Source organism: Alosa pseudoharengus, unplaced genomic scaffold, assembly GCF_046254945.1.
Source record: "Alosa pseudoharengus isolate Yale_2024_CS ecotype anadromous, Long Island Sound unplaced genomic scaffold, YU_APseudo_1.1 YU_APseudo_1.1_scf_15, whole genome shotgun sequence".
Taxonomy (NCBI): Eukaryota; Metazoa; Chordata; class Actinopteri; order Clupeiformes; family Clupeidae; genus Alosa; species Alosa pseudoharengus.
The window spans coordinates 15,622,099-15,646,185 of NW_027468620.1; the positions used below are offsets into that span (position 1 = coordinate 15,622,099).

General features: G+C 42.5%; 1 protein-coding gene across 1 annotated transcript; it reads right to left on the minus strand.

The window, feature by feature from the left end:
* Positions 1-4,997: 4,997 nt before the first annotated feature.
* On the minus strand, positions 4,998-22,141 carry LOC143124769 (toll-like receptor 4). Its single transcript, XM_076286475.1, has 5 exons — positions 22,062-22,141; positions 21,771-21,937; positions 19,609-20,361; positions 13,942-14,036; positions 4,998-6,172 (listed from the first exon to the last, which is right to left on the minus strand). The coding sequence occupies exons 1-5, from the start codon at positions 22,134-22,136 to the stop codon at positions 4,998-5,000; spliced, it is 2,265 nt and encodes a 754-aa protein (XP_076142590.1). The 5' UTR covers positions 22,137-22,141.
* Positions 22,142-24,087: the final 1,946 nt, after the last annotated feature.

Sequence of the window (24,087 nt, forward strand, 5' to 3'; positions counted from 1 at the left end):
TAATCGTCCACTCCAACCTCGCTTGGCTGCCTCCTCTGCTATTTCAGTGTATTTCGCTCTCTTCAGCTCATTGGCCTCTTCCACTCTGTCTTCCCAAGGAACAGTAAGTTCAATGAAGTAAACTACCTTCTCTGAATCCGACCACATAAGTAAGTCTGACAGAGGAATTTAAGTACGCTAAGGCTAGATTGGAAATTACTCTTACTCAGTCAGTCCAAGGACCCAGTGGTGAGGAGAGTTGCACCCACAGTTAATGCAGGGAGGAAGTGGAACCCAGAACCGGCAGTTAAGCAAGCTCAATCCGCATTGAGGCATAGGGATATAATGGGCCATGTGCAGCATGGGCACGGGGGTCCAGGGGTGGACGTAAGTAAACCCTTGTGGAGCAAGGCTTCTGCAGGAGAAAAGAGGAAAATGGTAGTGGAGGAAATACATAGACAGGAGGAGATAATGTGATGGTTTGCTGAGGAAGATATACATGGAACTTGAAGATACTTGTCTATGATGCATCCTAAACACCGGGCTGGGACATTTCTGCTTGCTAGGTTTTTCTGCTGTTGACTCGCTCAGAGTCCTTGGTGGCCCTGTCAGTGCTTTGCAAAATGTTGCATTAGGACCACAAAAAGTCTACATGAAATAAATGTAAGCATCTGAGATAACATTCATTCCCAAACACCCACTACTACACCCTAGTTTCGGTCTTTAATTTCTTGCATTTCAAGAAAGGTGTTTCAAGTAAGGAAGAGCATGGTTTAGGCTATAAAGGCTAAAAGTAAAGTAAAGTAACTGATCATACTTGTAAAATGTTTTGCTTGGATAAAGGGATAGTCATTAACCATAAACTGCTCACAATGTAGGTTAATTTGTGGCAATGTGGTTATCACAGAACAAAGACCTATTTTATTCTTACTATTCTTTCTATTCTATACACTTTTATTTCTTAAAACAAATAAATTACTGTATATGAAGAGTGTTTCATTAGGAAACTCGATGTTATGGGAGAACATTTTTACATTGGCCGATATATCGGTTATCAGTTTTTGAAAAACTCAAATATCGAAATCGGTATCAGCCTTCAAAATCCCATATCGGTTAGGCTCTATAGGAGATGAAGACAAATTGACATACACACACACACACACACACGGATGCACATACACATCCACACACACAAACACACATGCATGCACACACAAACACACACATCCACACATACAAACACACACACACAGGCACGCACACACTCACACACATACAAGTTGCAAGAGTAGGGGATGGAGTAGGAGATGGAGACAAACAAGTAATTAATTTTCTCCAAGAGGATGTACAGGACTCAGCGGCGGTCATATTTTGTACCACTATGCGGTACATCTAGTTTATTAACTCATTCAAATTAACTTTATACTTAGGGGAACATTTTGCAAACAGTACCAGCCTGCACATAACATGTTTTGTAAACTATCAGAAAACAGAACATAAGTCAGACGGCATAAGCTATTTTGAGAACTCTTTTCCATTTAGATGCTTTTCCGCTGTGACATTAATACTTACAACTGTATAACTGCCTTTAGGATGTGTTTCATTTCAAGCAAAGATATGTGAGAGGTTTAGACATGACGTCAATCTTCCTTAATGTCAAACTTCCTTTCGTGCAGTGGGCCAAACCACATACAGAATAACATGTGCCTAAAGTTGCAACAAGGGACTGTTTGTTGGGAGCTGTCTGATGCTGTAATCCACTCTCTGTTTTTGATGGTGAATAGGCTTGGTTGTTGATTGGTCGTTCTGGGAAATCCCCTACCTATAGCACTAGGAAATAACACCTCTCCTGTGTATATGAAATAAAATAGATCTTTTCATCCATGTTAATTCATGAGATTTATTTAATTATATATTTGTGTGGTGTTGCACCATGGCCTTCAGCAGAGCTCCATCTCAGGAGGTTCACAGTGCTGAGGCGAGTGAGCACTGACTCAGTGATCCTCAGTGGGATCTGTGGTCTAGACACAAACCATTTAGCCTGGCTCCGCCCTCCTATGTACTTCCACTCAATTTGCATTTCCCTTCAGTACGTCGTCTGGGTCTGCGGTATATTTGCGGGTTTTCTCCTGCAAAAATCTGCAGGTCCAATCAGCGAACAGAGGGAGTGGCTGAGAACGATGACGTTGAGGTTGTGCGCTAGTTTGAGCCAGACATACGTCACGACCAAACGTTAGCGATTGGTTATGGCAGATCCAGAGTGGCTCTGGGCAGATCCAATAGTTTTAAACTTCAACAGAGTACTTGCCTTCAAGTTAACGCTTGGCAATGGAAAGTGGCCAGACTCTCTGTACATTATGAAATGTACGAGAGTCTGGTAGGACCAGGCTACAAACCATTGACTTTGCTGCGAAACCCAATTCATTTGCAAATATAGCCGCAAGTGCAAATGGCGGGCCAGATGCACCTGCGTACCGCGACCCGTGACATTTCGGAGTCCAACAATGCACCGACATGTGGTGCGTTTGTCAAACGCAAATGTCTGATGTATGTGCTATTTGTTTTTGCATGTTTTATACATTGGAAGCACTTACTCACCTTTTGTTGGGTTTGACGTTTTACACTGATGGTAGTCAATAGGTGGCGCTACACCACAAATATGTAGGGTACAATGATATGCTTCCAAGTAATTCATTTACATGTATATATTTTGTGATATGCAGTGCAATGCAGATAACAGTTGACATGCACCTAAAATGAATTAATCTAATGAATCTGATATCAATATCCAAAATAAATAATAATAATAAAAAAACTTCTATTGCCAGTTGGTTTATTATTTAGGCATGTAACTATCATAATAATAATATCCAGTATTTTTGAAAGTTTCCAACCAATTAACCAAGGTGTTGTCAATGTCTGGCACATATCCTGTTTGGTCAGCTGATGGCGCTAGACCAGGTTGGTAGTTGGGATGTGGATATCATCAGATTTATATTAACTAATATTTTGTTAACAATTTCCAAAAACTATTCTGACTTTGGCCAGCTGGTGGCATTACGCCAGACAGGTATATTGGGTGTCTGGATGTCATATGCACCTAATCTGATTAATCTGATGTGATATCCAACAGAAGTAAAAAAAAAAAAAAAAAAAAAAAAAAAAAACATTCCTTGTCTTGCCAATTGGTGGCACTTTGCCAGGCATGTTATGGATATCATCATCATGGTATCCAATATTTTGGAAAATTTCAGATCAATCATTCAAAGCATAGAACATTTCTGGTACATTTCTGGTACATTTCCTTCTTGGCCAGATGGTGGCACTATGCTAGGCATGTGAATTACAGATGTGAATATTATCACAATCTTGATATCCAGTTTCAGATTAATCAGTTAAGGCATTGCTCATTTCTGGCACATTTACTGCTTGGCCAGGTGGTGGCGCTATGCTAGGCAGGCCTATTGGGTGTCTGGATATCATAATCATAATATCTATTAACCTGAGAAGTTTCAGAACATTCATTCAAAGTGTGGACAAATGATGAAACAATGTAATTTTAATGCATCTGAAGTATTTGGGGAGGTTATTAGCCTTTGTTTTCAAGTAGCAGGGAATTCATGCATTCATTTTAAGCCCGCCAACCGACTATGCACAATGTGATTGGCCTGATCGAAGTTTGATTTTTCCAGCTCGCAAGCCAACCGAGAGTTGCTAGACTACCCTGGCTGCAAATTACATTGGCTGCCGCTAGGGTGCAATCTAGATTTCTAGGCTAGGAGTTCATCATCTACTGTACATCATATCATTAAAATATTAACAGAGAATCCAGAGAAATCTTTGCAAACAAGGGATAGAGCTGAAAAACAATATTGGATGGCCATGGTCTTTTGGACCTCAGATGGTACTGCATTACAACCAGTCCTGTTTCTGTAAAGAAAATCATTGTATGGGCTCAGGAAAACTTCTGATAACCATTGTCTATGAGCACAGTTTGATACTCAATTCAGAAATACTAGTGTAAACTTTACCGTGCAACAGCCAAAATTGTATTTAGACATGATACAGAAATACCACCGTCTTATCTGGGCCTGAGCTTGTTTAAAATGGACTGAGGTAAAGTGAAAAAATGTCCTGTGGTCAGACAAATCAAAATGTGCAATTCCGTTTGTATATACTGTATATAAGTATATATACTCTTTTGATCCCGTGAGGGAAATTTATCCCAATCTGTGAATTAGTGAAACACACTCAGCACACAGTGAAGACACAGTGAGGTGAAGCATACACTAACCCAGAGCAGTGAGCTGCTTGCTACAGCGGCACTCGGGGAGCAGTGAGGGGTTAGGTGCATTTACAGAATTGTGTTAAATGAAGAAGTGACGCCAGACCGTGGTAAATATACCCCTGTCCCAACTTTTTTTGAAACATGTTGCTACCATCAAATTTAAAATGAACATCCATGATAATTTTCATAATTTTTTATGTTGTCTACGTCCTGTTAGCAGTTAAATATGGGTTTTCGAGATTTATAGATTTGCAAATTCTATTTTTTTTATTTTTATGTTTTTGCATTTTACACAATGTCCCAACTTTTTCTGATTTGGGGTTGTACTTGTACTCTGCCCAGTGACAATGAAGTTGAATCTAATCTAATCTAATCTAATCTAATCATAGAGTGTTTTATACTGTATGCACTTTTTCAAAAGGACTGAGTCTTTACTATCCTACCCCAACCTCTCCCCATCACAAATAAGGCATCAGGGTAACATTTTCATTTCAGTCTTAAAAATAATCATGGCAAAAAAACAAACAGTGAAAACATGCATCATTTTAGATAAGAGGTGGCTTTAGATGTATGGAAGTCTCTTGAATGAGTTATCAATGAAAATCAAAAAGAGATCAAAACAAACAAACACACCCTTAGATCAACAACTATCAACCTGTCTAATCTATGTAAGTTAGTTTGGCAAGATTACTATGACTCAAGCATTTGTAAGTCAAAGTTAGTACAAATTTCAGTTCTTAGCAATAATGGCTTTTCTGAGACGTGCCCAGAACCGCGTATTGCTTAGTGCATTCGCCTTCCACTTAAGGTAGGTATTCTTTTTCAGATACTTATAAAGTCCAAACAGTCTCTTTATTTTCTTATCTTCCACATCTTCCAGAATGATGATGATGATGCTGGCATTTCGCCTCAACACAAGCCAGGATTGTGCCAGTTCAAACTCAAACTGACACCAGGAGCTGTCTAGGAAGTGCTGAGACACCACCACAATGACTTTCCTGCTACCCATGATGCCTTCATCCACTATATTGGAGGTAATCGACTTCCCTGCTTGGAAATCTCGCTCATGCAGGCAAAGCTGAATTGGAGGATGTCCTTTCTCAATGTTTTCCACAAGCTCATCCAACACCCAGGTTTCATCGTTGCTAGAGTAGATCACAAAGGCATCATAAGAGCATTCTTGTTGTCTAGACATTCTGTAGCCTCTTAGCAATATGAAGCAGTAATGTATATAGAACTGGTACTTATACAACAATGCAGACAATAGGAGTACAGTTACAGCTGCTAATATGGACACAGTTATTATCACTCTGTTTCTGTGAACACAGTGTGTGGGGTCAAAGTTAATCACTCTGGAGTTCATGGATGAGGATTTGCATGACATTAGTTGAGGATCTTTTAGAACTGACTGATGATTAATAATCCAGGAAATAAATTCAGTCTGAGTACAGGAACATTCTATGGGATTGAAGGACAAATCAAATACCGAAAGATCCGCAGGGATATTCTGAAGAACGCTTGGAGAGATGCCAGCTATGTAGTTATTATCTGCATGCAAATACTTTAGTTTCGATAAACTAGGACCTGTGAGAAAGTCCATTGTGATCAATTTGTTCCCACTAAAAATCAAATGTTTTAAATGATGTAGATCATGGAAAGAATTTAAGGGTATGTTTTCAATGGCACAATTTGAAAGGTCCAGGACCTCCAAAGTTGTGAGATTTAAAAATAATTGGCTAAAAATGCCTTTTGCAAAGCTGTTACCAGCCATTTTCAATTCTTTCAGACTGCTCAAGCCATGAAAAAGTTTGGTATTAAATGTAATTTGTGAATAGGATAGGTCCAGATATTTCAAATACCTAAGATTTTCCATAGTATCACTGCGGTCATTTTCAAACTGTAGCCCTTTGGGAATTTAGGCTATTTCCTAAAACTACTATTTTCATTTTGGTTATTTTCTTTATAATGTACATTTCATGTTGTTAAAAATGTTTAAATTATGTATACTTGTATTAAAAATTAAGTTAGTTAAAAAATTACTTACCTGGAAGAAAGATCCAATCAGGAGTCGGGGTGAGAGGTCACGAAGGAAGATGAACGTGAGGAGGAGGAGACCGGAGACAAAGAGAGAGACACGAGTGAGAACTGCGCTGTGTACTGCCACATTAGAAATTGGTAAAACACCAAGTTAATGCGTGTGATAGTAGCCTAAATGTACTTGTATACGGCACGAAGAGTGAGTTACATACATTTGGATAAGTTTGTAGTGTGATAGTTTATGGTTGTGAAAAACTCGGTTAGAGTTCTCAACGAGGAGAAAGAGTGGACGGCTAGTCAGCACGATTTAGCTACAAGGACTTTGCCAGTGAGTAGCCTGCTCGGTTGCCCTTTTGTGCATCGTCTGAAGAAGCACTTATCTCCAGAATCATCCCCTGCTAAGCTGTTGGAAGACGTCTTCAACCACCAGCATCGCCAGCACCGCGTTGCCGCGGCGTGGACGACGACAACGACCAGCACTACTACAGCAGTGAGTTTCTTTGTTTGCTGCGCAGTGGCGCGAAGCGACCATTTTGTTTGAGGTCTCTACGCTCCCAAGCCACGATACAGGCCTGCAACGTGTCCTCCCTCCTCTGACTGTCTGGGTATTCTTTCTATTTGCCATTTAGTAATTTGCCGGCTTAGCTTTAAAGGAGAATTCCGGTGTGATTTTGACCTAAAGTGTTTTGAAACATGATACCAAGTGTGAACGTATGTCTCATAGCCCATCTCGGCTTGTCCCCTGCACTCCGAAATCTGGTGCTAGTTAGCCGATGCTACCAACAAGGCGGTCAATGGTGGTGCCTCGGCATCGGCATAGCCATGCAAATAAATCACTGTTTTACACCATTTACGAGGCTCAATGTATCTCCACACTTCATCGGTAGACTTCCAAGGGCCCTGACATTTAAAACGAGACATTGAGAACTTCGAAAAAGCACTGGTAGTTTACTTACAAGACGATTTATACAGACAGTACCTTCACGAAGTTTAGCGTTACGTAGCGTTTAGACTTATCGTGACTAAATTCAAGATGGCTGCAAACGCTAAACTTCGTGAAGGTACTGTCTGTATAAATCGTCTTGTAAGTAAACTACCAGTGCTTTTTCAAAGTTCTCAATGTCTCGCTTTAAATGTCAGGGCCCTCAGAAGTCTACCAATGAAGTGTGGAGATACATTGAGCCTCGTAAATGGTGTAAAACAGTGATTTATTTGCATGGCTATGCCGATGCCGAGGCACCACCATTGACCGCCTTGTTGGTAGCATCGGCTAACTAGCGCCAGATTTCGGAGTGCAGGGGACAAGCCGAGATGGGCTATGAGACATACGTTCACACTCGGTATCATGTTTCAAAACACTTTAGGTCAAAATCACACCGGAATTCTCCTTTAACTGTGTGTAATTTAATGTGTTGTTTGCATAATTGGTCATTGGACTGAACTGTGTTTTTTGAATTGCACTTCTGATATTTGAACTGTATGTGCATACTATATTTTTTCAGTAAATAGTTTAAATGTATTTCTGTTGAAGACTTGCATTACATTGGGTTTATGATCTTTATGATTTTGATACTTAAGGTAAGATAATATTATTGAGTTCAAAGTAGCCTGGTTTAAAGTAAAAAGTGTTTATAAATGCTGATTGAGAAGTGACAATTTAGTTGATGTTTATTGCACTTATTGTATTGATAGCCATTTAAAAAGTTAATCTTTAGTTAACTAAGTGAGATAGCTGCAGACCTTTAGTGCTTTACTTTAACTTAGCTGTCTATAGTGTAATACTGTATTGATATAAATTTGCATTAGGTTACAAGCTATCATTAGGGTAGGTATTAAAATAGCTGTAAATGCTAACGAACAAATAATAATTAGGGAATTACTATAGAGCATTAATTAAGCTTAGAGAGAGAGAGAGAGAGATCTCTCGACACATAGGAATTCGGGGAGCGCACTCCACACTAATAGTCAGACAGGCTAGGGGGCGCTACATAAAATGGGGGCTCGTCCGGGATGGGTTAATTAGTGCTGAAATAGGTAATTAGTGATTTCAAATTAGCAGATAATTTATTTTTTCACCTTTAGCAATTTTATTAGTCGCTCAAAAGTAAATAAGATACTCAGCTTATTGAATAGTAAAATAAAAGCCTTTTTGAAAATGGAGACTCAGAGTAGGCATACAGAATTAGTGAAAGAGCTCAAAGCATGGTGCCGTGGAGAGGGATTGGATGAGGCACATTCCGTCATGGTGCTTGTTCCAGAAGGACTTGAGATTGCAGAGATTGAAGCAACCATGGAAACCATCAAAGTGTTGGGTCGAGTGCGCGTGAGAGGGCGGGCATTCAATCAAAAACTAAACCGTTTAACTGTTCTATGTGAGTGCAAAGAGAAGGTAGAGCCTAGTACGGTTCCCTCTGAAGTAATGCCTACGGGTGGAACAGAGACGTGGAAGATTGTGATGGCATCTGAAAGTCCTGGGTTTAGTGGAAATGCTCAGAGCCCACTGGATAGTTTATTGGGGAATGCTGGAAATGGTAGCTCGGCTGAGTCTATTATTCGTGCAGTGGGTGATTTGCTAGCAAAGGTGGAGAAACCGTCAGGCGAAAATAGCAGTTACCGTCGTTTGCGGCTGTTCTCTGGAACGTTGCCGACCCCAACTGGGGAAGAGTCGTTTGAGCATTGGCTAGAACATGCGCGCCTTATGGTAGAGGAGAGTGATTGCTCTGCCAAGGAGAAGAGGCGTCGCATAATGGAAAGTCTTAAGGGTCCTGCGTTGGCGGTGGTGAAGGCTGTTCGGACCGCTGACCTTGATGTTAGTCCGGCTCAATGTTTAGAGGCCATTGAAAGTGCTTTTGGTTCTGCTGAGACAGGTGACGACCTGTATTTTGCTTTTCGGCTGCTTCAACAGCAACCAAAGGAAAAACTGTCTGACTTCTTGAGGCGATTAGAATTGTCTATGACCAAAATGGTCCGTCGTGGAGGTTTTCCACTTGACCGTGCAAATCGTGCTCGGGTAGAACAGCTGCTTAGAGGTGCTATACACTCAGACATGATGTTGGTTCAGCTTAAGCTTAGAGAACGGAAGGAAAGTCCTCCATCCTTTCTTGAACTTTTGAGCGAGATCCGCAATGAAGAGGAATATGAGTCCTCCAGAATGAAGCTGAAGTCATCTGTGCAGAGAGTCCATGCAAACACTGATATGGATAGTAGACAGTTGGATATTCAGACTTTGAGATTAGAAATAAAAGAACTAAAGTCAATGTTTACTTCTATGACAAATCAACCTTGCCACACAGTAGCAGATAGCAAGGAACCTGATTCATTGACAAAAGTGCCCACTCCTGAGACATGTGCTGATACTGAAGTAGCTGCATTGAAAAAACAATTGAAAAAGTTGCAAAATCAGATGACAGCCAAACAGTCAAAAGTGTCTGATGCTCCAGCTGCAGTGTTGAGAGTAGAACCAGCCAGATCTGCACAGAGTGAAACCAGACAACAAACAAGTGACTCAGACGGAAACTTCTGTTATCGCTGTGGCGAAAATGGACACTTTTCTGCCAAATGTAGAAACCCAGAGAATCAGACTAAAGTTATCCAGAAGTTAATACGATCTCTAAGAAGAGCTAAACAGGGTGAGACATCTTCTCAAGGAACACAGAGCAGCAGTACTGTGTGTGCAGCTAAGAAAAGTGAGGCGATCACACTGAAAAGAGATATTCCACCAGGATTGATTGGCCCTTCCTCCATCGTTCCTGTAAAGATAAATGGCCAACAGTGTGATGCACTTCTTGATAGTGGCTCACAAGTCACCATTATCTTTGAGACCTGGTACAAGTGTCACTTACCTGATGTCCCGATCCAGCCAGTATCTGGTTTGGCCATATGGGGTTTGAGCGACTCAAGTTACCCATACCTTGGATATGTAGTTGTGGATATGGAGTTTCCAGAGAAGATCACAGGCACGAATGAGACAATTTCTGTCTTAGCTCTGATTTGTCCAAGTCCCCAAAGTCCTGAGCAGACTCCTATAATCTTAGGCACAAACGCAAATATATTCCAGAGGTTAGCTAGACTGTGCAAAGAAACAGCAGGAGTGGACATTGTACAGACACTCGGCATTAACGCAAAGGACTCAGTCTTGCCCACAAACCAGTCAACCGATGAGGGAGAAGATGAAGTGGGATGCGTGAGATGGATGGGGCCAGGCTCCCTTACCTTACCTCCTGGTGGCGAGTGTTGTGCCATCTGCGAAGTAGAGTTGAAGGCTCCTTTAGATAAAGACATGCTGATGGTCGAGGCCTCACCCACTGTTCCATTACCGTCTGGTGTACTGCTGCAGCCCATGGTTGTGCCCACTACAGCCGTAGATGTTGATCACTTAACTGTTCTGATCCAGAATGAGTCACTGAGAGATGCAGTCATCCCAGTGGGAACCGTCTTAGGTCAGCTATGCCATGCCGATCCAGTTATGCCATCTCCTAAGACTGACAAGGCGACTGTGAATGTTCCAACCAAGTTAGATCCGCAATTGATTCAGTTTGGCGACTCGCCCATTCCCAGTCATTGGAAGGAGCAACTGCGTCAAAAGCTGTGCAAGAGAGCTAGTGTGTTCTCCTTGCATGAATGGGATGTTGGTCTGGCCCAAGATGTAGAACATCATATCCGTTTGACAGATCAGAGGCCGTTCAGGGAACGTTCCAGACGCCTAGCTCCAGCTGACATAGACGACGTCCGAAAACATTTGCAAGAGTTATTAAAGGCGGGAATTATTAAAGAGTCACGTAGTCAGTATGCATCTCCTATTGTAATAGCCAGAAAGAAGAACGGGCGAGTTAGGATGTGTATTGACTATAGGACACTCAACAGTCGTACGCTTCCTGACCAGTACACTACGCCGCGCATAGATGATGCATTAGATTGCTTGTCTGGCAGTAAGTGGTTTTCTGTCCTAGATTTGCGCAGCGGTTATTACTAGATTGCTATGGCAGATGAGGACAAGGAGAAAACTGCCTTCATTTGTCCTCTTGGATTTTTCCAATTCGAAAGGATGCCACAGGGCATTACCGGAGCACCTGCGACGTTCCAAAGACTGATGGAGAAAGCTGTGGGTGACATGAATCTTCTCCAGGTGTTGGTATACTTGGATGACCTCATTGTCTTTGGACGTTCGTTGGAAGAGCATGAAGAGCGCCTCCTGCGGGTGTTAGATCGACTTGAAGAGGTAGGGCTTAAACTCTCCCTTGACAAGTGTCAATTTTGTCAACCAAGAGTCAAATATGTGGGGCATATTGTGTCTGCCAATGGCGTTGCCACTGACCCTGAAAAGATAGAAGCAGTTGCTAAGTGGCCTAAACCCACAGATTTAAAGTCATTGAGATCTTTCTTAGGGTTCTGTGGGTATTACCAACACTTCATAGCGAACTACTCTTCAATAGTCAGGCCACTCACCGAACTGACAAAGGGCTATGCACCCACACAGCGTGGAAAGAAAAAAGACCTGGACAAGACAAAGACCTACTTGAAAGAATCGGAACCATTCAATGAAAGATGGGACCAGTCCTGTACCAATGCTTTCAAGCGCATCATCCAGTGTCTGATTAATGCACCTGTGTTGGCCTTTGCTGATGCAAATAAGCCGTATGTTTTGCACACCGACGCCAGTTTCAAAGGGCTTGGTGCGGTACTGTACCAGGAATATCCTGAAGGATTAAGACCTGTGGCCTTTGCCAGTAGAAAGTTGAGCTCTCCAGAACAGCGATACCCTGTCCATCAGTTAGAGTTCCTTGCGCTGAAATGGTCAGTCGTGGATAAATTTCACGATTATCTTTATGGAGCCAGGTTTACGGTACGCACCGATAATAATCCGTTGACCTATGTTCTTTCCACTGCCAAGCTCAATGCGACTGGTCATCGTTGGCTTGCTGCTTTGGCCACCTACGATTTTGATGTACAGTATAGGCCCGGAAAAGCCAACATAGATGCTGATCTATTGTCACGCAACATAGCTGACGTCACAGAGTGTGGTGAATGGGATAGTATGTCGCAGAATGTTGTGAAATCCATATGCCGACGGGTGCAAGTTGATGCGTCCCCCAGATACGTGGAACAGTTAGGAGCGTCGCCATCCTGTATCCCTGATGTGTATGTCTTTCCGTCACAGCTACACTTAAGCTCTCTGGAACAACTGTCCAAGGCTGATTTGGTTGAAGCCCAGAGGAAGGATTCTGTAATCAGGCTGGTGATCGAGGCTGTGAAACAAGGAGTTTGGCCTAGTAACAAAAATGTGGATGCTGAGATGCTGTTGATGAAGAGGGAGGTAGGCAGACTAGTGATGAAAGATGGACTCTTGTATAGAGCAAGTAAGAAAGCTGCAGAGGAGGCACTACAGCTTGTATTGCCTGCGGAATACAGAAAGTTGGTGTTGCACTCTCTACATGATGACATGGGCCACTTAGGAGTAGAAAGAGCCACTGACCTCCTAAGAGCTAGATTCTACTGGCCAAAGATGGCCAATGATGTAGAGGAATATGTCAGAAATTGTGGACGGTGCATAACACGCAAAACCCCTTGTAAGAAAGCTGCTCCCTTGCATCAAATTGTCAGCAGTGGTCCGATGGACCTTGTGTGCATTGACTTTTTGTCAATGGAACCAGATAGCAGAGGCATAAGTAATGTACTGATTGTGACAGACCACTTTACCAGATACGCTCAAGCTTTCCCGGCTAGGAATCAGAAAGCCTTGACGGTGGCAAAGATCCTGGTAGAGAAGTATTTCGTACACTACGGATTGCCTACCATGATTCAGTCTGATCAGGGTAGAGATTTTGAGTCACGGTTGATAAGGGAACTTCTGATGATCTTGGGTATTCGGAAATCTCGAACGACTCCGTATCATCCCCAAGGGGATCCCCAGCCGGAGCGTTTCAACCGGACTCTGCTCTCTATGCTGGCTACTTTAGGCCAAGACAAAAAGAAATCCTGGAGTCAGCATGTAGCTTCATTAGTTCATGCATATAACAGCACCAAGAGTGATGCGACGGGATACTCTCCCTATTACTTGATGTTCGGTAGGGAAGCAAGACTCCCAGTAGATCTGTGCTTCAGAACGTCAAGTGATGGGAACGAGGACGCAAACCACTTTCAGTATGTGGCAAACTTGAAGCGTGACCTGCAAAGAGCTTACCAACTGGCGAGTCAAGCTGCAGACAAGACCCACCTACGCAACAAGAGAGCCTATGACAAGAAAGTTAGTTTTCAAAACATGCAAGAGGGAGATCGTGTTCTGCTGAGAAATTTGGGATTAAAAGGGAAACACAAGCTTGAGAGCAGATGGAGTTCACTGCCACATGTGGTCGTAAGAAAGCTACCAAACTTACCTGTATACCGTGTAAGACCTGAGGGAGGCAGAAGTGTAAGGACCATCCATCGCGATCACCTGTTACCTATTGGGCATGCAGTAAGGATGCCAGAGGATCAAGCATGTGAAGAGGCCCCTGCTAGACCGAGAACACGTTCAACAAGACTGACACAAAGACCGAAGAAGTCAAAACACAGTGAAGAGGTCAAAGAGATGACAGATTCATCATCCGATGAGTATGACAGACCACACAGGCCATACAAGGACTACGTGGAACGTCTACTGAGCAGGAAAGAAGTTTCTGACAGAGATCCTGTGAGCTCAGGTGATGAAGATGGCAGAGACTCCAGTCCTGATCGTCCAGCAGATGAGTGTGAGCTAGACAGAAATGACGCGGAAAGTCATGAAGTTACAGATACAGAACACTCTGAATTTGAAACGGACATGGATGTTGGGAGAACCCCTGTCTGTGCACCAAAAGAGAAACTGAGCTCCAAACCAAAAGTAGATAGAATACTAAGACCAAGAACAACAGAGAAAAGACAAGTAAGACCAGTATTAAGACTTACCTATGACGAACCTGGAAAGGCCAGTGAGCACCCAATAACAATAGTTCATAGAGGCATTGTCATTAAGTTAGGTAAAAACTAAGTTGGGTACCAAGTCCATAGTGTATATAAAAAGGTTTAACACTTTAAATAGGAGTTAATAACAATTAGAGTTAAGGTGTTAAGAGGTTTTAGTGTCTAATGAGGACATTTAGACATTTAGTAAGGGGAGGATGTAGCCCTTTGGGAATTTAGGCTATTTCCTAAAACTACTATTTTCATTTTGGTTATTTTCTTTATAATGTACATTTCATGTTGTTAAAAATGTTTAAATTATGTATACTTGTATTAAAAATTAAGTTAGTTAAAAATTACTTACCTGGAAGAAAGATCCAATCAGGAGTCGGGGTGAGAGGTCACGAAGGAAGATGAACGTGAGGAGGAGGAGACCGGAGACAAAGAGAGAGACACGAGTGAGAACTGCGCTGTGTACTGCCACATTAGAAATTGGTAAAACACCAAGTTAATGCGTGTGATAGTAGCCTAAATGTACTTGTATACGGCACGAAGAGTGAGTTACATACATTTGGATAAGTTTGTAGTGTGATAGTTTATGGTTGTGAAAAACTCGGTTAGAGTTCTCAACGAGGAGAAAGAGTGGACGGCTAGTCAGCACGATTTAGCTACAAGGACTTTGCCAGTGAGTAGCCTGCTCGGTTGCCCTTTTGTGCATCGTCTGAAGAATCCAAGATGGCGGCGCGTACACACGCAGCGACCTCTCTCTGTCCCAACCGTACGGTGTTTTGTTCGTTTAAAAAGTGTTTGTCCGAAAGTTTTACGTGTTCGTCTCGTCTTACTACGTCGTACTACAAGTACAGCAGACAGTTTTTAATTGACATCTGCAAAAGCAAGTTTTGCAGCGTTCTGGACTTTGCAACAGAGACGCTAAAGGAACTCGGACTACTCCGGCCTGCAACAACACCGGACTCGCCTGCTACTCCTCCCCCGGAAAGAAAGCGTCGGAAGCGGTGTGCGAGGAAGCAGAAGAGGGGCAAGCGCGGAGGCGTCCGGGCCAGGCTAGCGGCCAGCCCAACTCGCCCAGCCATACCATCCATTCTCCTGGCAAATGTACGATCACTGGACAACAAAATGGATCACATACGACTGCTGAGATCAACGAACCGGACAGTAAGTAACTGCTGTGTGCTTGTCTTCACTGAGACTTGGTTAAATGACAACATTCCGGACTCTGCTGTACAACTGGAGCAGCTAGCATGCTATCGAGCAGACCGGGCCATTGTAAAGGGAGGTAAATCACGAGGAGGAGGAATCTGTGTTTACATCCGTGAAGAATGGTGCCGGGACACTGTAGTAGTATGCAAACACTGCTCACCACTGGCAGAGTTTATGATCATAAAGTGCCGTCCTTTTTACCTGCCAAGGGAAATTACTGCGATTCTGCTAGTCGCAGTATACATCCCGCCTACCAACAACAACAACGATAAGAACGCGGCTCTTAGTGAACTGTACCAGGCTGTCAGTGAACAACAGACGGCACACCCAGACGGTTTCACCATCTTCACTGGAGATTTTAACCATGCTAACCTTAAAACTGTACTTCCAAAGCTACACCAGCATGTTGATTTTCCAACAAGAGGAGATAACATCCTGGACCTGGTCTACACTACACACAAAGGAGCATACAAAGCCACCCCCCTCCCCCACATTGGACTTTCAGACCATATCACTGTTATGCTAATGCCCGCATACAGACAAAGGGTAAAAGTGAACAAACCGGTTCGCAAGCAGGTAAAAGTGTGGCCTGAGGGAGCCTCCGATGCTCTTCAAGACTGCTTTGACACAACAGACTGGGAAATGTTTAAGCAGGCAGCCACTTACAACAACCAGACAGACATAGAGGAGTATACAGACACTGTAACCTCTTACATCACCAAGTGCATCGATGATGTGACCCACACAAAAGACATCATCACTCGGGCTAACTGGAAGCCATGGCTGAAAGGGGATGTCCTCAGGCTGCTGAGGGCCAGAGACAAAGCCTACAGAGCTGGGGATGAAGCTGGCATGAGAACAGCAAGAGCCAACCTGTCCCGTGGCATCAAGGAAGCAAAAAAGGAATACACTCACAAGATAACCACCCACTTCAAAGACAGCAGGAACGCACAAAGCCTATGGCAGGGCATTCAGGCCCTCACGGACTACAAGCCCGCGCCACAGAGCTGCGAGAGCAACATCCCTCTGCTCAACAACCTGAACCGCTTCTTTGCTCGCTTTGAAGCACAAAACAGCACCTGCCCACAGAAGACCCATCCCCCTCTACATGAGCAGCCCCTGTGCCTCTCTGCCGACAGCGTGAAGAGGACACTTGCTGCTATCAACACCCGTAAGGCAACAGGTCCAGACAACATCCCTGGTCGTGCGCTGAAGGACTGCGCAGGGGAGCTTAAGGATGTCTTCACAGACATCTTTAACACTTCCCTGAAGCAAGCCATCGTCCCATCTTGTTTCAAAGCTGCCACCATCATACCTGTGCCGAAGAAAACTGCTCCATCCTGCTTCAATGACTACCGCCCTGTGGCACTGACACCCATCATCATGAAGTGCTTTGAGCGGCTTGTCATGTCACATATCAAATCCATTCTCCCCCCCACCCTGGACCCCTTCCAGTTTGCATACCGAGCCAAACGGTCTACAGAGGATGCAATCTGCTCTGCCCTCCACCCAGCCCTCACCCACCTGGAAAAAAGAGACTCATATGTGAGATTGCTGTTTATAGACTTCAGTTCTGCATTCAACACCATAATACCACAACAACTCATCTGCAAACTTGACAAACTGGGACTCAGTACCTACCTCTGCAACTGGCTACTGGACTTCCTCTGTCAGAGGCCTCAAGTAGTACGTGTTGGCAACAATACCTCAAGCAGCATCACACTGAGCACAGGGGCCCCCCAAGGCTGCGTGCTCAGTCCGCTGCTCTTCACCCTGCTGACGCATGACTGCACTGCAACCTACAGCAACAATCACATAGTGAAATTTGCTGACGACACAACTCTGGTGGGTCTCATCACCAAGGGCGACGAGACTCAATACAGGTTGGAGGTCGACCATCTGACCACGTGGTGCAGGGACAACAACCTCCTGCTGAACGTCAGCAAGACCAAAGAGATTGTTGTTGACTTCCGGAGAGGTCACACCCAACACCTGCCACTGACCATCGACGGTGCTGTGGTGGAGAGAGCGAGCAGCACCAAATTCCTGGGGGTGCACATCAGTGAAGACCTCTCCTGGACCACCAACACAGCATCACTGGCGAAGAGAGCTCAGCGCCGCCTGTACTTCCTGCGGAAACTCAGGCGAGCAAGTGCTCCACCAGCCATCATGACCACATTCTACCGAGGCACCATTGAGAGCATCCTCTCCAGCTGTATCGCTGTGTGGGGCGGAAGCTGCACTGAATACAACAGGAAAGCCCTGCAGCGCATAGTGAACACAGCTGGAAGGATTATTGGTGCTTCACTCCCCTCCCTGAAGGACATTTACACCACCCACCTCACCCGCAAGGCGACCAAAATTGTGAGCGATGCAAGTCACCCCGCTCACAATCTGTTTGATCTACTGCCCTCTGGGAAGAGGTACAGAAGCCTGCGCTCCCGCACTACCAGACTCACCAACAGCTTCATACACCAAGCTGTTAGGATGCTGAACTCTCTCCCTCCTCTCCCCCCTCCACCCTCAGCTACATAACATCCTGGACATTGGACCCACAATGGCCGCCTGCACCACTCCACTTGCACACTTGTACACTTTGCAACTTGTTGTTGTTGTCCTGAAAACACAACACTTCTGCTGCTCTTACATAACTTGCACCACTATGCCACTTTATTTCTTACTTAGGTCAAACAGAACTACCTCAGCCTCTTATTGGCCTGACTTTGCACTAGTATTTTATTTTATTGACTGTCTATGCACAATTTCAACCAAATTTTGCTGCTCTTATTTTTTCATTATATGTGCCCTCTTATTTACTTATTTACTTACTTTTTTGTTTACTTGAATGTTATGTTTGTCTGTGGACTTAAAATTGGTAAAATATGTCTTGTCTCCACCGTGGGATAGTGAGAAACGTAATTTCGATCTCTTTGTATGTCTGGAACATGTGAAGAAATTGACAATAAAGCTGACTTTGACTTTGACTTTGACTTTGACTAGAAGCACTTATCTCCAGAATCATCCCCTGCTAAGCTGTTGGAAGACGTCTTCAACCACCAGCATCGCCAGCACCGCGTTGCCGCGGCGTGGACGACGACAACGACCAGCACTACTACAGCAGTGAGTTTCTTTGTTTGCTGCACAGTGGCGCGAAGCGACCATTTTGTTTGAGGTCTCTACGCTCCCAAGCCACGATACAGGCCTGCAACGTGTCCTCCCTCCTCTGACTGTCTGGGTATTCTTTCTATTTGCCATTTAGTAATTTGCCGGCTTAGCTTTAACTGTGTGTAATTTAATGTGTTGTTTGCATAATTGGTCATTGGACTGAACTGTGTTTTTTGAATTGCACTTCTGATATTTGAACTGTATGTGCATACTATATTTTTTCAGTAAATAGTTTAAATGTATTTCTGTTGAAGACTTGCATTACATTGGGTTTATGATCGATCTTTATGATTTTGATACTTAAGGTAAGATAATATTATTGAGTTCAAAGTAGCCTGGTTTAAAGTAAAAAGTGTTTATAAATGCTGATTGAGAAGTGACAATTTAGTTGATGTTTATTGCACTTATTGTATTGATAGCCATTTAAAAAGTTAATCTTTAGTTAACTAAGTGAGATAGCTGCAGACCTTTAGTGCTTTACTTTAACTTAGCTGTCTATAGTGTAATACTGTATTGATATAAATTTGCATTAGGTTACAAGCTATCATTAGGGTAGGTATTAAAATAGCTGTAAATGCTAACAAACAAATAATAATTAGGGAATTACTATAGAGCATTAATTAAGCTTAGAGAGAGAGAGAGAGATCTCTCGACACATAGGAATTCGGGGAGCGCACTCCACACTAATAGTCAGACAGGCTAGGGGGCGCTACATTACTTTTGTGTTATGGATATCCAATACTTCAAGAGTTGGATGATTTAAAAGTCCAAATATTCTAATTGTTACAGCTGAATTCACACTCCGGTTTAGATACCGGAGATTAGGAGTGCCAACAAATTCTAAATCACAACAATCTATGGTCAGTACATTCCTACTTAGATCAAGGTACTCAAGACTGGGTAAATCAACTAATTTTTGAAATACTAAAAGGCGATAATTGTTATTGATGACTAGTCTTCTTAAGCTGTGTTGGTGAGAGAGTTGGAGTCCTGGTAGGGTGAACATTTTTCCATTGACCACAATCATTTCTTTGAGGTTTTGAAAATGAAAATGTTCCCAAGTTTCTAATACAACTCGACTCAGATAGATTTTTGAACAATTAGCCATGCAACGAAGAATGTGACTTGGTAGGTGAGAAGGATTAGATTGATGTAAATATATCTCTTGAAAGTATATGACACAAATGTAATCTAGAGGTAGGCCTACTGTTTCTTGCCAGGTGCTTTCCTCGAAATTTCCAATTTTCAATCTTATCACGTTTAAACCACTGAGACCTCCAGTAATATCTCTAACAACTGTGGACGAGATGAAGGTGTCAAAGAGATTGATCTCTTTAAGATAAAGGCCTGCAAATGCTCCTGTTTCTATGAAGGATATAGGGTTTCTGGACAATATCAAAGTTACATTGCTACCCATCTGACGCAAAACAGAGGTGTCATCAGCTCTGATAACAGATATGTTGTTTCCATGAAGGTCCAGTAAAGTGAAACCTTTGAAAGTGACACTATACATTGGAAGGGCCACACATAATATTCTGTTTGTTCCAAGTTTCAACTCCTTTAGGCTTGTTAAATTCTGTAAATTCAGACTATCCAGTGAAAGCAGACCGATTTCTACTAGAACAAGCTTGTGTATTTTTTCCAAAACATTAATGCTGCTTCTTCCAAAATATTTGAGTGGATTTCCAGTGAGAACCAAAACAGACAAATTCCTTACATTAAAGAAGGCCTCATTGTCAATGTTTTGTATGTGACATCTGTCCAAAAGAAAAGCAGAAAACAATAATTTAAACCACCATTTTAAACCATGAAAACACATAATTTGGTTCACAGTGTGCATAAATCCGCATTGTCAATGTGTATATTTCTGCATCAGTATAATTCTGCCTAAGGAATTAAAGGTGCCCTGCCACACAAAACCGTTTTCACTTGCATTTTTTTTTATCATGTTAGGTCAATATGTGTTTGTGCTACTGTTATGTCGTGAATGTAAAAACAAACAGCTACCTCCTCTGTCAGCTCTAGCCACTGAAAAGAAATAAGCAGAGAAATTAGGCCAATTGCAAAAGCTCTTCAGATTGACGTGGAATTGATGAGCTCATTACTATTCATGAGTTCGCCCAGTTGAGACCATGCCCACAAAATTCGTTTAGCTCTATGACAGTTTTAGTAGGCCTATGCAAGGATGGCTGAATGCCAACGGACTTGTGCGCTATGCACGAATAGAACTTCAACAATGCATTTTGCCCAAGAACCCAGACTTGAGGATCAAAAGGCTTCAGTTTATTTTTTGGAACAATGCTACAGGCTTCGCAAAAAGGTTGCTGTTGAAGCCTGGAGCAGTAGGCTACCATCACAGTAGTCTACGACCAGTGCCTCTAAGTAAAACGTTATTGTCAACTCAAGGAAGTGCTACTATATTATACAGGTTTAATGAACTCGCTAGCGTAGCAGGTTTTATTTATGCACATTTGGACAATGCTAGCACTCGCTAGCCAAGCAAAGTTCATGCCATGAAGCTAAAATTAGTTGATAACAGCTACCATCGCGGCAGTCTACGACCAGTGCAGTCCGTAACTAAAACTGTCAGCGCTAGAAAGTCTAATGTTATACAGGTTTAATGCACTCGCTAGCCTAGCAGGTTTTATTTATGCACATTTAGACAATGCTAGCACTCGCTAGCCAAGCAAAGTTCATGCCATGAAGCTAAAATTAGTTGATAACAGCTACCATCGCGGCAGTCTACGACCAGTGCAGTCCGTAACTAAAACTGTCAGCGCTAGAAAGTCTAATGTTATACAGGTTTAATGCACTCGCTAGCCTAGCAGGTTTTATTTATGCACATTTAGACAATGCTAGCACTCGCTAGCCAAGCTAAGTTCATGCCATGAAGTTAAAATTAGTTGTCATGTTATGGACGAAACCTACTAGCTGTTAGCCAATTAGAGTCAAGCAGCTTAGCTTGTTGAATATTAATGAGAACTGGCGCAAATTGAGCTGAGTCTTCGTGCAGGCTTTAAGTACCACGCAAGAATGGCTTGAAACAAGGTAACGTGTTTTCAACAAAGAATGTTACAGAGTCCATGGTAGAACTTCAGACATTACCACAAAGTAATGAAATATGTGTGGCAGGGCATCTTTAAGTAAAACAAAGATCTCCTTTTACCTTGTGAGATCAAGATGTTGTAAAAATGGCAATCTCGGGAACATGTGTCTCTGCAGTGTTGTGAGGTAATTAAAACTGAAATCCAAATGTTGTGTGGAGGGAGGGATACTGGTTGGTATGTAGCTCAGGTTTCTCCTGAAGCATGAGTATTGGAGACTGGGGATGACCTGAAAACAAGAGAGAGTTTTTAAAGTTTATGTATATACATTGAGACAGAATTAGGCACTATTTATTCCATCTGAACGAGACATGATACTATACCTCTAAGCAATCTCCCGGGTCTTTTATTACCTTGGCTCCACATAGACTAGTAAGAATCATCCACAAGACTGACAGTGTAAACCGGTATACTGTCAAGGCAGCCATTTGCAAATAAGCAGAGGGACACCTGACAAAAGCTTCATGTATCAGGGTTGTGACTGTGCTATTGTTAAACAGGCAGAAGGCAGGCTTTCATGAGAACTGATGAGGAACTAAATTATGTGCCACATCACTAGGATCTCTCAAACGCAGACAATACTTTACCAAAGTGGCCTGTGTCTTTGGGGAAGGAAACAAAGTGATGGGGTGAAGTTTGGGACTCTTGTTGTAATGTTCTTTGGTTAGTTCAGCTATAGTTCAGTCAGCCTCAGTGATTTTTGTATTTATTTTTTTTTTGTCATTGTTGCTTACATGCTTTGTATGCTGGAACCTCTATGAGAATGTCATTAGAGGGAAACCAGGGAAACGAAATAAATACATATGTTGCCATTCATAAGTGTTTTGAGTTGCATTTGAGTTGTTCATTACATCACTTGTTCATCGTTACACATGGCAGAGTGGAATTCTTAATTTGGATGACTGTGAAAGCAACATTTAAAGTAAACTGGGATTCAATTATCATAGGCACCAGTTTGATATATCCCATATCGACCTGGTTGACCTATGTTGAGTGGTGCTCTATACAAATACACCTTACTTTTTAAATGTCTTTCAATGGTGGTGTGTCCTTTCTACGGCTTCTACGACGAGTATTAGGGCCACACATGAAGAAAAAAAATATTTTTGCCATGACTAGATTAAACTCGACATGTCTACTTTAAAGTCGCCATGTCGCCATTAAACTCGACATTTCGAGAATAAAGTTGAAATATCATATCAACTTTAATCTTGACGTGTCGACATTAAACTCAACATTTTGAGAAGTTTGGAGAGAGAATGACCGTTCTCAACCGGGACGATTAAAAAGGAGGACGAATGAAATATTCCAGTTTTCTTCAAATGCAACAACGATAGACATAGCTACATAATTTGGACAAAACATAGAACATATTAACCTCCGTTGCTCAGCCAATTACTTTCAGCAATAAATGCGATGGTCAAACGTAACTTCATTAGCGGTTTATTTATTTATAGTAGGCCTATTATTAAAGAGTGTTTTTCATCTAAAGGTTCGACTTCATGCTTATTCAGTAGCTTAGACTAGGCATATTAGTGCTCTCCCCAATCCCAGACTTTCACATTGCATGTTTGTTTGTAATGAATGCAAAACAGCCCTATTGCTGAATGTCTATGGAGGGACGAATGAAGCTGTCCTTCCGACCAGGCAGCAGGCCATGTATTCTAAGTAAATGCACACATATCTGTGTTTATAGCCTAGGCTACTATATTTTATGCAGGTGAGGCGGTGAGACAGTGACACTGCAGGGCAGTTATTTGGATGTGTGGTGGCCTTACCCACATAAAAACAGAGTGAAATAACATTTTGTACTATAGAAACATTATATCATTGGAAACATGTATTATTCTAGCTATATAAATGGCATAGTGCATGGTATTTCCATAACCGCGAGATAACCTACGCTCTTCACGATGATGACAATGAGTTGTTAACAGACAAGACATAGCAGCAATCTATCTGAAATAGGCCTAGGCTATACCATGATTGTGGTGTCAAATTATATTTAACTTATTCGCAATCAGAAGAATTGTGACAAAGCAACAGGATACTGCAGAAGGTGTAGCTTTAATCCAACACAGAGCATGGGTTCGCGAAGCCAACTACAAGCATCATGTCTTACACAGCTTATACAGTATACCTCTTTTCAGTAGCATCACTTGTTTTTACCAACTCAGAATAGAACAGAGCTCCTATGTCCTTCTTGCCTCTTTGATCAGCTGTGTTAACTTGCTACGGAGGCAGAGCAGTTGCCAAACCAAACTGTGACACAGTTGGTATGGATGCTCTCAATGTTGCAGTGGTAGAGGTTCACCAGGATGTGAGGAGACAGGTGGTCCTTCTTAAGTCTCCTCAGGAAGAAGAGAAGCTGGTGAGCCT